Below are 15,252 nucleotides of genomic sequence, written 5' to 3'. Positions count from 1 at the left end.
TTTTTTGGTGTCTCCATTTATCTGCTTCCTCTACGTCGGCAGCCGCGCTGCGCCCACCTCTGTAATTGATTCCTCAGTGTGGAAGGGAAAAGCAGGAGCGGATCCACGGTCCCATCTGGACCTTTGTCGGAGCCTGACCCCGTTTTTTTTCCCGTGCGGCTCCGCCGGGACGTGTCCCCTTCCTCCTGCTGACAGTCAGGATGGAGGCCGCGGCCGGCTCACCTGGGCTACACCTTGACGCGACCTGAAAACATCAACCGAACCTCAGCCTCTCACTCAGATCAAAGTTGCTACAAAAAACACAAAAACGAAAAAAAAAAAACAAAAAAAAAAAAACAGTTCCTCCCCCTCTTTTTCCTCATTTTAGGTCACTTTTTTCTCTCCTTCTTCTTCCACCCTCCATTTTGGAAACAGCTTCCAGGGATATTTTGCCCTACAAAAAATAATTATCTTATCTCTCTCTAATTCCCAATTATTATGCACAGGCTTAGTTAAGAAAAAGGATTAGATTTTCCCTCGCTTTTTTCTTCCCCCCTCCTCCTCTCCTCCTCCTAACGTGACATTCCTCTCCTCCGGTGCAGCGATGGGCCGGGAGGGATGGGGAGGGGGGGGTCCCACACATGGATGAGCCGGGGGAGGAGGGAGCACACTGAGGCTGTCATCTAAGACGTCTCCTCTTGGGGCCACCTCTCGGCGCGCACCGCTTCCTGCTTCTGGTTGCTGCCTGAGTGTCGTCGGTGCGGCTGCTGCTGCTGCTGCTGCTGCTGCTCGCACTCCTTCTCCTCGCCCTGCAGCTGCAGACCCGCCGCTCTCAAAAACAGCAAAATGGAGAAGGTAGGATGCTTTCTTTTTTGTTTTTGTTTTTTGCTTCGGCTTTTGTTTTCCGATAAACAAAACAAAATGAGTCTGCCAGTTGGGCTGCTTTTGCTTTGCCTAGCAGTTCCTGACTGGAGTGTCTCTTTAGATTTTTGCAGGCTTTCCTAGATTAAGTCGGCTCGCCTCCTCCGTTTTTCTGCTCTATCACACATTAAAACCAGCCTTTATTGGGGGCGATTGTGGCAAACGGGGCTTTGGATGGAGAAAAAAAATGCTGTTCTGACTCACATTAATATAGAGTCAAGTGCAAGGTGTGACTTGGTGTTTGGAAAGTGCGTGCTAGCGAAACAAGTTTATCTTTGTATCACTTATCAGCGGTTCAATCGCAGATGACAGCTCCTCACAGTCTTTCCAAGTTAAGGTGCTGGTAATGACAAACACACACACACACGATGCTTCACGACAGGCTCCCTTTTCACTCAGTGTGCAAAGTGCTCGCAGGAATACTTGTGACCCCTCCGACCTCGTCCTTTTGCTGCCGTCCACACGAGTGTCCTCTGTGTTTCTCTCCCTCCTCTCAGAGCTGCTCCGAGTGTCCCGAGCCGACGCTCGCTCAGAGCCTGTGCACGCTCTGCAACAAGTGGCTGTGTTACCAGTGCACCGACGTGCACCAGCACCACCACCGAGCTCCTCCCGCCACGTCCCAGTGCGCTGACGTGCACGCGCCGCTGAGGCCCGGAGCCGACCAGCACCAGAAAGGCTGCAGCTCGCTACCCGCGGCTGGACAAGGCAAGATGTTTGACGCCTCGGTTTCTTCCACCTGCGCGGCACGTCGAGTCACAGTCACCTGAAAGCCTGGTCTTGACTTCTTCATTTCCCCTCCTGCGCTCTGTTTGCTTGTTAGTCGTGTCTCCGTAGGAAGCATAACAATGAATAATACATGGAGGTGGCGATGCTTGATAAGAGTTCCTGGAGGTCCCTGTGCGTTATTGCACCTCTCTTTAACACGTGGCCCAGATTCTGCAGAGCTCGTATGACTTCATTTTTGCTAATATTAGTGCGTTGCTATTTAAAGACCCTCAAGTGTGCCTGGGCGCTTTTGTTCCCGCTTGCTTTTTTTCCCCCCTTTCTTTCTTTCTTTCTTTCCTCCGTTGCTTTTGCAAGAGTTTTCAGATGATAATGAGTGCACCTCCACGCCGCTTTTTGTTTTTGTTTAGCTTTTTTTGGCTTGTGAAGTCTGTTAGAGAATGTTTGACTGTGGCTGCCAGACAGGATGTGGTCACTTCGATCTGGCTGATGCACGGCAGGAGACGCTTGGCTCCTCACCATAGAGGCCTGTGATGATTGGTGTGCGTGCTGGATGGGGTGGGGAGGTGGTGGTGGTGGGGGTTGCCGGTTAGGGGGTTGCAAGAGGAGGAGGAATGAGGCTTGACTGAGGTGAGGCAGGCCAGCTGAGAGAGGAGGTCCGCCTCTGTTCATTAGCCTCATGCGGCTATTGTTAGACAGACGCTTTGATGGCCAACATCTTCTACACTGACCCATTTAGAATCACGAGAGAGGTAATACTGTATGTGTGTGTGTGTGTGTGTGTGTGTGTGTGCGTGCGTGTGTGTGTGTGAGAGAGCCACGTTAGAAAAGGCTATTTGCGCATCAAAAGGCCAAACAGTCGGAGCAAAAATACTCACCTCAAACCGAACTGTCCGTTCTCACTGTAACGGTTAATGTCTCTATTTCAAACCACCTGTTTCTGCACTTTCAGCTGAGAGTCGCAAACTGCTGCTGCCGTTTTCTCATTTTTTTAATTCCTATTTTCTCCTGAGAGAAGAAATTAGCATAAAACCTCAAATTTAGATGCAAAGTATTTTTAATAATAAAAATCCATTAAACAACAACAGCAAACCAAATGTGCACTTGCAGCTGTGAAAAGGGACAATAGAAGGTGTGGGATTTGCAGCATGTAGAGCATTTTTGAAGGCAAAAGAGAAGGAAATGTATTTACATGAAATAAAATTAAATCCATGCAATCCGGCCATACATCCATGCAAACAGCAGCTCAAAGTGCTTCTGTGTGAGCATTTAAATATTTAGTGAACATTGAAAGACATTCAAATATATGAAATTAAAGCATAACAGAATGTAAGAAATTAAGCATTAGTAGCATTTTTAAAACATCTGTTTTTTAAACAATATAAAAAAATACAAAAAACATTAAAAAATGTAAAATGATAATAATAGATAATGCCTGCAGGCCTGATGGTTTAGAAGCTCTGAAGTTATTCAAACACATGCCGTGTTACTCTTCTTTTTTGTACACCTGCAGATCCCCACACGGCCTGAAGGTGTGAATGTCTTTCTCCTTTTTCCCCCTTGGCTGTTTCTAATGGCACGTCCCCCTTCTCCCTCTCCCTCTTCCTCTCCTTCTTCTCTTAGGCCCGGGGTCGCATCCTTGCACCCTCCTAATGTGTCACTCTCACAGACAGGAGCCCTTGGAGCTGTTTTGCGAGTCATGTGACCTTCTGTGCTGCAGCAGCTGTCACCTGTCCTCCCACAAAAACCACAGGTCAGTCGGCAGATACGCGGCACAAGGACACGGCAGCGCCGCGGCGCTAACGGCGGGTTAAAGAACAGTGGCGCCTCGCGCTAACTGCCCTGTCACTTTTATCAGCCCAATCTGCATACGCTACCCTTGGCCCGCCTGATACCTATTAAGTATTCATATGCTTTCCTTTTCCGTGATGTTTCGGTACAGTAGCTGCCTCTAAGGTCACCTGCATAATGCCTCCTCCCCCCGGGGTAAACAAATTGAATGCTTTTTTTTGGGGGGGGGGGTTGTTTTTTCCCCCCCGATGCCCACGGAATAAATTAGCGAACTTTTTGAAGGGTGGGTGTGGTGATTTCTCCTGTGTTCAGGGTGGCGCAGATCGGGAAAGCCCTGCAGGATCAGCAGTGGCTGTTTGAGAGCCTGATGGTCCAGGTGGAGGAGAGGAGGTCAGCGGTGGAGAACAATGCCAAGCAGATTGAGGACAGGTCGGTTCAGCCACTTTCAGCCTGTCAACTTGCAGTGCATACATTTGGATGCAAGTACAGTTTAACCAAATCTGTTCAATACATTTTAAAACTAATTTTATGACCTTGTCATGTTGTTGCCTCTCACTCGTGCACGTTATACGCCTTCCTTACCGTTTCAATGTTTGTCTGCTGTTATCTGTCTGTCTGTCTGTCTGTCTGTCTGTATATCTATCTATCTATCTATCTATCTATCTATCTATCTGTCTGTCTGTCTGTCTGTCTGTCTGTCTGTCTATCTATCTATCTATCTGTATATCTATCTATCTATCTATCTATCTCTTCCTGCCCACTAACTTAGTGTTACAGACCACAGTATCGCTCTTCATGGGATCGACTTTTCTGATGCGACTGATGCGACTTTTTCCTCTGCCCCCCCTTCTCTCGCAGACTCCGTGGGGTGAAGATCGCGCACAGGAAGGCCGAGAACCAGATTAAAATGGCAAAGATGATTATGATGAACGAGCTTAACAAACGAGCCAACCTATTAATAGAGCAACTGGAGGTAATTACTTTCTCCCTTTCTCCTTCCGTCTTATCGCCCGGCTGGTGATTCTACTCGCGAGGAATACGAACAGCTGCTGCGAAAATCGGCCCTGAAAGCGCGCGAACGAGCGCCAACGATAATCTGTCAAAGCCTCTTAAGAGAACCGCTCGAGGGAGCTGCGTTTACCGTGAAAGTGGCGCTCTCTCTTGATTTTGACCCCCGGCGCAGCCACGAACGAAAAAAAAAACGGAAAAAAACCCCCACTTGCGCAGATCAATTTACCTGCATCTCGATTGCGTTCTCATGCGGTTGTTCCGTGCAGAAAATCTCAGATGACTTCCAGCAGTGTCTGGAGGACCAACTGCAGGGGGCGATAGAGACCTGCGGCCAGCTGGACCACGTTCAGAAGTTCATCACCTGGGCCACGACCCACCACTGCAGAGGGCCGGTGCTCTTCAGCAGGTCTCTGGTAAGGCCACGCCCGCCTCCACGCCTCACTATTACACTCACTGTGCTGTTTAAAAAAAAATTCCAAAAATCCTTAATTAAATAATTCCCATCAGATTTAAAGAAATGAATCAGTTGCGGTGATGGCGGGTTCTCGCCTTTAATTTTCAAATTAAAGGCAGTTTCTATGGATTCTGCAGACAACAGAGGATAAACTGCGTGATCAGACACAGATTTAAGTGTTTTTGAAGCCCGATCAAATAAGAAAGTGCATAAAATATCACACGTTCACTTTTGATCTTCACTTTGTGAATCGGCTCTGATACTTGGAGCTGCGTGGAGGTGATTTAGCCGTTTATTTGCACACTTTAAAAAATAAAATCTTCACTGAGATTCACAGGTTTTTCTAAATTATTAAGCACATCATTCAAACGTCGGCCCTCTGGTTTGGCGCGGTTCAATACCACTTATCTTTAATGCAGTCTGTTTCGCTTGAGGATGCAGCATGCCGAATAGATGCACAGCGTGGAACGTCTGCATTTGATTTTCACATCACTAATGTCAGTGCTGTGAAGCACATTGAGGGATCGGTACATAAATACATCAACACAAGATAATTTACTCTGTCTGTGCTCGGTTTTTTTTGTTCTTTTTTTTTTTTCAAAAGCTGTATATATTTTTAGATTTCATACCAGATGCAGCAGCTGCTTGAGCAGTCACTCCACTCAGACTCCTGGAGCCCTGTCAAGATCAAATTCAACTGGGACGCCAGTTACTGGACCAAGCAGATGTCCTCATTGGGTAAAACTTGCATCATAGAAGGAAGACAGTTGTATGAAAGTTGGGCAGAACATTTTCAGTGATGTTAATCAAAGTCCAAAAAATGCACAGTAGGTGTTCTGTTTCATTGTTACTGCAGCGACCTGTGACTTTTCTGAAATTCATTTTGTTACAGGGATGGGAAAAAACAAGAACTTAAAGGTCCAGTGTGTAAAATTCTTACACATTGAAGTGCACTTCATATATTTAGGACACTGTCAGGCAGACTTCCTTAAATACCGGACTCCCTTAAAGAATTGGTGGGAGGAGCAAGACTCCTGTAATTCTTATATATATGAGAACCGTTATAATGGTAGGAAAACCAAATGACTTTGATTGCACTGCAAGTATACACTTTTATTAATGTATGGGCAGTACGTAAAGCTTTTACCAATATTAAAATCAAAACTCCTAAAATTTTACACGCTAGACCTTTAAATGATACTTAATATTAATGATTTTGTACTTGGATGTAAATCATTTTGCTCGTTGGCATTGCGTGAGATTGTCTCGTCTGCCACTTTCTGCAGGTCAGCTCACAGTCGAGGGAGGAAACTGCACTTTCTCGCAAAGCCTGGCCTGCTCCAGCGTTCTCAGGCCTCAGCCCATCTCCTGCCTGGCTGTGCCGCCTGTGTGTCACAGAGGACGAGAGGCGGGCTGCAGGTACCAGCTCTGCTGCGAGCCCCAGGTGTGCTGCCTGCACAGCGTTCCCTCTCAGGGGGACCTGCCCAGTCTGGAGAAAGGCCAACTTGAAACTGCTCTTTGCAACTCCAGCTGCGTGCAGCCGGCGCGAATCTCGGCCCCTTTGCACCAGACGCATCAGCTTCAGAGGTGCTGGGACCCGGACGGCTTATCACAATGTCCGCCTCCTTCGCCACCGGTGATGGGGCCGCTCCAGCCCAGCTGCGGCCGTGGATCCCAGCCACAGACATCTGCAACTCTTGCAAAACCCTACCTCTACCACCAGAACCAGAGGGAGCCAGACAGTCTGCCTCAGTCGAGCGCAGACCCTCGAAGGCTTGGCCAGTGTCAGGGGAAGCTGACTCTGCAGGAGGAGGTCGGCGGCGGCGCTGCAGTGGACAGGGATGCGGCCGCTGAGGAGATCTGGGAGGAGAGACGCAGGCCCGGGGAAGCTCTCGGACAAACGTCAACGTCCGACAGCAGGGAGCTGCCGGACGAGGAGCTGCAGCGGGACAGGAGGGAGCAGAGCCCCGTCCGACTGCACCGCGGTTCCCCCGCGGCGGAGCTGAGAAAAGAGCAGCAGAGGAGCAAGCCGGCGCTGAGGCTGGCTGACCACAGATGCAGCAAGGTGAGCGTCCATGTTATAATGAGCTGATGGCGAAAGAAAGTTTGGGCAATGTAATGGATTTATGCATATTGCTGGGGTGACCTTATGGGAGGCAAAACAAAACTAAACTTCTTGAGAACAGACCATTTTGAGGAATGGTCTGATTTTTTTTCTGACTTCATTTTTTAGAATTGAGCAGGGTTTGGATGCTGATGTCTTTGGGTAAATTGGCTTAACGGTAAGGTGTGAATGGAGGTCAGGTTCAGGCACAGACTGGGCTAGGCTAGCTGTGGTTCAGGCTCAGGTTTTGGGTTTGGCTTTGGCTCTACTGCAGGATGGAAAATGAATGGAAGTCAGCGTTCGCTCACTCTACACTTCTGGGCCTTACGAGGACCAAAGACCAGTTACCATGCAGACATATTTAATCATTTCTGCCATTCTTATTGGAATAGCAAGGACGGCTGTGGCTGCATATGTGTGATTGGTGATTGAAGCTGACGAGTGTCGTTTTAACCTATGCGGGGTCATTGCTTGTAAAGTTAGAACATCCCATCATCCATCCATCCATCCGTCCATGCATACATGCATGCATCCACGGCTGGGTTTCAAAATATGTCACAGAGCCCATAAACAATGTGTTTGGTGTCACTCTGCACTCTGAAGCCCTGTTGGATCAGCCTGTTTTCAACTGCACCTGCAAGGTTTTGCCACTTTAATTTCTGTGGATGCCTCATGATCTCAGAAATAAACACAGCAAGTGGGATATTTATTGTTTGACTGAATGTATATGCCCTCCTACACAGTTTCAGAGAGCAGTTTTTCAGTGAGGCCCATTTCCTGCACATTGGCGTTCAAACTCTTCCGGCCACAACAAAAAAGGAAGAAAAGGGAAAGCGAAACCAAATCTGTTGCTAGTAAAAAAAAAAAAAAAAAAGTCATGTCTGTGTGTCTTTAAAAATAAATACACAGCATTTCTCCAGGAGAAATTTGTCTTAACGCCAGACTGAAAAGTTCCCCCACTTGACAGCTTGCCTATAAACAGATGGTGGAACACAAAAGCACCCTCACTTTTATGAAGAAGGATGAATGATGGAAAAACAAAGAGCTGCTTCTGACAATTAGGGCTGGGCTGCGCCCAACGATGCATCCCACGGTCCCGCAGTGCACTGCTCATCATCATCAGCCGCCGTGCCAGAGGTTCGAGCACTCACTACTTACCTCTTTGGCCCGTGCAATTACATCTCCACAACACAAAGGCATTATTGTGTTTGCATTTTTTCAAGTCACGGCGTCTGAAAGAGCGAGCGGGGGGAAAAAAACGACATAAAGGCACACGGGCGCAGTCGTTTACGCACTTAACCTGTCATTAATGAGCCACCGAGGGAATTGAGGGAGCTGCCAGTTTGATTTCGGTTCTGGTTTGCGCACCGAGATAAATTTCTCCACACCCCCCGTTTGGTGGTGGAGAGGCGGATTAAAGTCTGCCTTCCCTCCACAGTGCAATTCGTGCGCGCCTCTCTCCCGAGGGGTACGGATCAGGTGAGCCTGCTAATCGCACGGCGCCGGGAAGCACATGCTCGGCGGCAGCCTGGTGTGAATATGTATTACGACGTGTTGGAGAAGGAAAAAAAAAAGGGAAAAAAATTAGCAAATTTTTTCTGTTTTGATTATTTTCAAAATGGCGGCTTGCTGGCCGGCCTGTTTACATTTGACGCACCTACATGAGGTAAAGTGTGATTTAAGAGCGGGAAGGAGGGGGCGACTCCATTCTCCAGTTCAATCAAAACGGCCGAGCAGCTTCCCTGATGGTGGATTTGCATATGATAATTGCTGTTGTAACCAAACCTTTCACTGCCTGCAGCTGTGTGGGCCACACTCCATGTTTATCAGGACCGAGTTGTTTGTTTCCACAGCCCACAGCCCCCCAGTCCCCACTTGTTAATTGCATGAACACGGGCAGCCACTTGCCACCATGTCCTTATTTATTCATTTATTTATTTCTGTATGTCTGCGCTCCCGACAGAGATCCACCTCCCTGGAGGTGCCGGTGACGAACCAGGAGTGGGTTTCTGACGTGCAGAGCAGCAGGCTCAGCCCTGGTTTGGCGTGCGCGAGGAGGGAGAGGCGCTCCCAGAGCATCCCGGCGGAACTGGCAGCCCCGTCCACCAGCGCCTACTGTGAGAGGCCCCCAGGATGCACGCTGGGCCAGGGGACAGGCGCCGCAAATAAGGTAACGCCGAATCGTTCCGTCGTCACTCTGAGGGCGACCGGTGAAGCCTGGAATGGAGCTGATCTGTGCAGGCTCTGCAGTTGCGCAGAAACAGCAACCACCGGCCGCCACGCTGTTCCAGTGACACACAGAACCACCGTAGATGTGAAAAAGCTTAAAATAGCGACACACGTTTTTATTCTCTTTTCCACCACTAGAGAGCGCAGCTGAGCACAGCATGTAAAACCAAACAACACAACACAAAGTTCACGGAACTGGAGCAACAGACACTCACATTGCAAGCAAGGAGAATGTTGAGTGTCACTAGCCATGTCGAGGGAACGAGCTGGACATTCTAATGTTAGCGAAAATTGAAAATGACGCTGGATTTAGAACTCTGTCTCTATGTCGCGTTTCCAAGGGGACCACGGTTAGTGATGGAAATGCCTTTGAAAAGAATTCTGCTACCATGTAGGATTTTTTTTGTGTTGTTTTATTCATCCAGAACTAATCCACTTCATAGCCGAGTTCTGTGTTGGATGCAGGTCCGTCACTGAAGGTCAGAGGTCACTCCTGCCGGTCCTCTTGTAAACATGACGTTGTAGCGGTTTCTGGTAACATGGGGCCACTTCCCGGGTTCAGGGTGATAACTAGCGTAATTTTAGCCAAGATGAGGATTTATTTGGAACCGGTGTCAGACTATTTATTTATTAACGATGGGAGGGCAGCTGCTCCGATGGGCGGGAGGAAACTGATTCACATGCATTCACATGCACATGCAGCCATCAAAGGACTGAAAGAGCTCACTGTCAGCAGACAGAGAGGGCTGTGATGTGACGCTCTGCCCCAGAAGAAACAACACCACTTCAGCTTCGCATACAATTTTTCTTATTACATTATATCTGACAATGATGAAAACCGTGTCTTGCTCCTTTAAGCCCTTACTATCCTGGTCAATGATCGGCAGTTTCTTTCCTTTATGAAGTCAAACACGGCGTTATTTTGCTCCCAGACCACCAGTATGGATTCCAGACTCAGGAGAGCCTCAGATGGAGTTCTCTCTGCCGTCACAGAAGCTTCTTCCGGCCCGTCGCCCTCTAGAGGACTCCGCTCTCCTCTGCTCACCTATAAAACAGAGCCAGGTGCCACTGGATTACACAACTTCACCCCGTAGTACTTTTGAGGATATGTGCTCACCACACTTTTCTCTTTTTTTTTTAGATCATTCTTTTACTTATGCAACTGAGAAAAATGATTACGACGCCAAGGAGAAGAGCAGGGCCTCCAGAAACGGCCACAGCAGGTTGGAGTATCTTTCAATCACGTCGTACATCTGAACGCAGAGGGCCATTTTTTTATTATTTTTTTTTAAACACAAGCTCTCTCTTCAGCCGCGTAGATTCTCAGAAGGATACAGGAAGATCCAGAGTTCCAGTTGTGTGCCTGGAGCGACTCAAGATACTTGTGTCTCAGCTGCCTCCTCATGGTCGTCGACAGAGCGACCCACTGCCCGCCAGCGGGACGGAAGCCCCTCCACCACAAAGTACTTGGCAGCCTGCAGTGGCTGAAGTATGACTCATTCTTCTGCTTTTTGTGATGTGATGCTGAAAAATGAAGGGAAATCAGATTCATTGTTTTTTTTTTATTTAAGAAGCAGCAGCTCTCATCATTTTTGTGTGTGCCTAAAATGACCAACATTAGAGGGTGGGTAGTGGGACACAGTCCAACCAGGTCCCAATGAACTCATGTTGGTGAGCTTTACCTGATTCAAGTCACCTGAATACAGAAAGATTAAAATAATATTCTCTGTAGAAGGGGTAAGAATACTAGTAGCCGCACTGGCAGAAATGTAATATTGCAGCAGGATGTGTTGCGTTCCACAGTGCAGTGAACTGACGTCTTTGCCCTGCAGGACAGAAGACAAAATATACAGGCTGAATGGTCATGGACTGTTTGCAGGCTCACAGTATTGTACTCACTGTCATCACTGGATCTATTAGTAGAAATAAACAACATGACTGTGTCAGATAAAAGCTGCACCGACTGATGGAACTGTTCAGAATTTGGATAAATTTTGTGTTGCATTGACCGTTCATTGTTTTTTTAAATGTGGCGTTGTGTAAAAAAATGTCCTTACCATATCACCATTGCTGTGTAAAGTGATTAACACAACGAAGGATTTCAACCATCATCTCGTTACCTCGGTGTTGTTGTTTTTTTTTTTACACAGGGGGCATCTGGAGGTGTGAGACTCGTGAGGACGACTCGCTCATTCACTGCACCGCCGTACACAGAGCGTCTCCGCTGCCACCAGCCCACCACCAGGGAGACCACAAGCTCTCGCCAGCCGTCCACACCGCCGTCCGCTGACCCTACACGCGTGCCCCAGAGTTACTCGGCGCTGGACGTGGACTCAGATTCTGATCCCAAAACGGCCTCGGAGGGAGAGTCTGAGTCTTCGTCCGAAGCCGAACGTGAATGTTTGTCAGGGGGGACATCAGCCGCTGCCGTGCAGAGGGGGCGCTGCGCCGACGACAACGCCGCAGGTGACTCAGAGCACAGCTTTGAGTACGAGGCCGACCCGGAGTCGGACGCGGGGGCCGGATCGGACGACAGCCGTGAGCAGGACGCCGACGGCGAGTCGGACGTGCAGCCGGACGACGGCGAGTCGGACGTGCAGCCGGACGACGGCGCGGCTCTCCGGGCAGAGAGCGACTCCGATCAGCCTCCGGACTCCCAGGGCTCTGCGGAGTCGGAGCTGGACGTTGAATCGGAAGCCGAGGCGACAACGGACGAGCCTCAGCCGTTGCGCTCCGATCCGGAAGAGGATTCCCACGTCGGTCACAGGGCACTGCTGATGGCAAACCCTGACGCTCACATAGCGGAGGAGGACGCGCGGCCCGAGCAGGACAGCACGGACATTGAGAGCGAAGACTTCTGCGCCGTGTGTCTGATCGGAGGGGACCTGCTGTGCTGCGACCGCTGTCCAAAAGTCTTCCACCTGTCCTGTCACGTCCCGCCGCTGCAGAGCTTCCCCTCGTGAGTCACTTTTTTAACCCATCGCCTCAGATTTTCTTACGCATAGGATGGTTTTGCCTTCCTCATGTTCTTGTCACACAGTTTGTGTTTCTGGGGCCTCGAGTCGTTTCCCTGACCATGCCTTCTGTGTGCAGCGGCGACTGGGTGTGCAGCCTGTGCAGAGACGTGGTGCAGCCAGAGGTGGAGTATGACTGTGAGAGTGCGAGGACGCCTGGAGAACACACAACAGCCACGTACGGGCTTGCTGCATGCGACCAGAGGGTGAGTTTTCAGTGCAGGCTCATCTTAATACTGACGCCATTGTTTGTTTGCTTTTGTTTACTATGCTGCCATGCTGAAGCTGCCAAACAACTTTTTTTCCTCATAATTGTTTTATTAACTTCTACTTATTTGCTGTATTCACTACGAGCAAATTACATGTGCTATAAAAAAAAACAACCTTGTGGTTTTCCTGGTTGACACAGTGCACGGGTGAAGAGGCAAAGTGCACTTTCATGTTTAGTGTTAGACAAGTTTCAAAAAGTTAGCAACCTCGACTGTGAAAGCTGATGCAGGCAGCAATCATGACAGTTATGACACTGGCGGTTTTTCTTCATGTTTGCGGGACTGTTTGCAGAAGTGCGAGCGGTTGACTCTTCTGATCCTCAGCAATGTGCTAAGCGCTCCCTTCCAGGAGCCCGTCAGTCCACTGGTGAGTCCATTTACCCCTCACAGTTTAGATACTGCACAGAACAAACCCGATGTTTTCAACAAGAAGCCCTGCAGAAACAAAACTGTGTTCATCTTTCTGCTCTCAGCTATCACGCAGGTGTGAAACATGCATTTCCGGTCCTCACAAACATCTGCAAAGATCCACTGCCTTCTCTTCTTGCAAAAAAGCAGCACCTTCGTAGGATTCTTTGCGCTCATTATCGGCGGAGTAGCTTGTAATTTATTTCAGACAGAATACGTTTTGAACCACGGGGTTTCGCAAGCATGCACAGAAAAGAAACAGGGATGCTTCTTCCAAATGATGCGATGCAAGATGCACTGCGGGTGGTTGAAACCTCCACGGGGGACTTTTCTCCTCTTGAGACCAGTGCAGTTAAAAATACAGCTGCGGTTTCTTGGCTGTGACTTTGAGAGTTGCTGTTCTTCAGCATGTAACTTGCCTGGGCTTTCACAGCGTGCAAGCAGTGTACAGTCTAAAATACTCTTGAGTGACTAACTCTCTCTCGCGCTTGCAGGCTCGTCACTACTACCAGATCATCAAAAGGCCCATTGACCTGTCCGTGGTCCGAGCCAAGCTCAACAAGAGGAGCAGCCACTTCTACAGTTCGCCCGAGGAGTTCGTCGCCGACGTCTGCCTCATGTTCCGCAACTGTGCCAAGTTTAACTATGTAGGTTTTTTTTCGTTTTTTTTTAATCTCATCCCTTGCAGGAAAGTTAAATACCCCACAACCTGCTGAATGCACCCGTGTTTTATCTCCCTGTGAGCACAGCCGGATTCCGAGGTGGCTCAGGCAGGCCGAAGCCTGGAGGCGTTCTTCATCGGCAAGCTGAAAGAGGTTTTCCCGGACAGAATATTCCCCGTAGCCGAGGCAGAGTCCGACAGCGACGAGTACGACGAGGCCTACAGGGCGGCTGAGGGCGGCTTTCCCTGGCCCGAGAGGCGGGAGCAGTGCCACAGGAAGAGGAAGAGGAGGAACTCGCTCAAGTCAAGGAGAAATAATTTCTAACTGCATGGCACACGAGTGCAACCGTGGACACAAGTATGCTGTATTCACGTGCAAATGTTTTGTTTTTTTGGTGTTCTGCAAGGCTGCGATTTGTGGTTGTCGGTCATACCACTGCGCTCCAAACTGATGGCAGCTAAACATACTGACTCAATACATCCAGTATTTCAAAGGTAGAAGAGAGTATTTACACGATGACAAACACTTTTAGAAACAAACAAACAAACAAACAAAGCAAGAATGGCGGTGCAATGTCACTCTAACTGTATCTATATCGTATTCTGGCTGTTGGTGTTTAATTGTTACTGCATATACTCAGACCTTCCAATATCACGCACCACTCTCTTTGTACATAGAGGGAACTGTATTTGGATGTTTTATCAGTCTCACTTTGCATCTTTATTAAGTGGATTGTTGAGTATGGATGTGAATATAGACAGCACCGACTATAAGTTATATACTGATATTATTAAATAAAGAATTTATCATATTTGTTCACATATTTATACAAGCTTATCTGTATAGAACTTTTTTTCTTTTCTTTTTTTTTTTTTTTTACTACCTTTTGGGTTTCTAAACTAGTTTAAGTTTGTTTCAAGCTTTTTAGTACCCCCTGTTTTTTAGGGAAAAGTTAAAATTGCTGAGAAGATCATTTCGATCAGGGTGCAGTACTAAATGTGAGTGACTGATATTATTATATCCAGCGTTAGAGCTCAGCAGAATGTTGCATTTTTAAGTATTGAAGAGGTTTTAATATCCAGATTGGACCGCGTTTTAATTTAGCATTTAGCCCAGTTTGTGCACTGCATACTCTCTCTCCAGTTCCACCAGTGTTTCTGCAAAACGTTAGAATAATCTCAGGCTAATAAGATTGGGAGGAATTTGTCTTTTAGTATTGTTTATGTGACACAGATAATGCTTAGGCTATTTCATGCTATAATATCTGCTGCTGTATTCCTATTCCTCTCTTGCTTTGAGCAACTTAACAATGCACATGCATTTAGAGGAGGTTTAGTGTAGTTATTGCACAGGGTTATCGTCTCTGCAACCACTTATAATTTTCAAGGGTAAACAGTTTACAAAATGTTCCTTTCTTCTTCGTTGTGATTATTCTTGTTGTCTCAGAACATTGATTGTCTTCTGCCTCCTTGTATGGAGAACAGTCTGTTTTACTTCATTTTAGCAATTTTTGCTGTGACAGTCCACAATATATGCACATGTACTGCCACCAATAAAACAAAGGAATTTTGTTCCATCTGATATTAATGCTTGGCTTGTTTCTTACAAAATGAAAACATGAATCTACCAAAAGTGGACTGTATTCACGACATATCATAGTTACATAGCATAAATCCTTACCCTAAAC

General features: G+C 47.8%; 1 protein-coding gene across 1 annotated transcript; it reads left to right on the top strand.

The window, feature by feature from the left end:
- Window positions 1–21: 21 nt before the first annotated feature.
- On the top strand, window positions 22–15,146 carry trim66 (tripartite motif containing 66). Its single transcript, XM_076022000.1, has 17 exons — window positions 22–834; window positions 1,398–1,605; window positions 3,247–3,376; window positions 3,727–3,843; window positions 4,273–4,387; window positions 4,692–4,838; window positions 5,500–5,617; window positions 6,166–6,944; window positions 8,947–9,153; window positions 10,145–10,274; window positions 10,354–10,435; window positions 10,524–10,701; window positions 11,363–12,171; window positions 12,306–12,432; window positions 12,788–12,862; window positions 13,398–13,550; window positions 13,653–15,146. The coding sequence occupies exons 1-17, from the start codon at window positions 826–828 to the stop codon at window positions 13,887–13,889; spliced, it is 3,621 nt and encodes a 1,206-aa protein (XP_075878115.1). The 5' UTR covers window positions 22–825; the 3' UTR covers window positions 13,890–15,146.
- Window positions 15,147–15,252: the final 106 nt, after the last annotated feature.

This window comes from Nelusetta ayraudi, unplaced genomic scaffold, assembly GCF_046127955.1.
Source record: "Nelusetta ayraudi isolate G7.1 ecotype Tasmania unplaced genomic scaffold, CSIRO-AGI_Nayr_v1 ptg000002l, whole genome shotgun sequence".
In the NCBI taxonomy this organism is placed as follows: domain Eukaryota; kingdom Metazoa; phylum Chordata; class Actinopteri; order Tetraodontiformes; family Monacanthidae; genus Nelusetta; species Nelusetta ayraudi.
The sequence above is the reverse complement of the archived record's forward strand: the minus strand, read 5'-3'. Positions and strand labels throughout refer to the sequence as shown.

Coding starts and splice junctions, on each gene's coding strand:
- trim66 (XM_076022000.1), top strand. Junction 1,606..3,246: donor GCTACCCGCGGCTGGACAAG/GCAAGATGTTTG, acceptor TTCTTCTCTTAG/GCCCGGGGTCGCATCCTTGC. Junction 3,844..4,272: donor GCCAAGCAGATTGAGGACAG/GTCGGTTCAGCC, acceptor CTTCTCTCGCAG/ACTCCGTGGGGTGAAGATCG.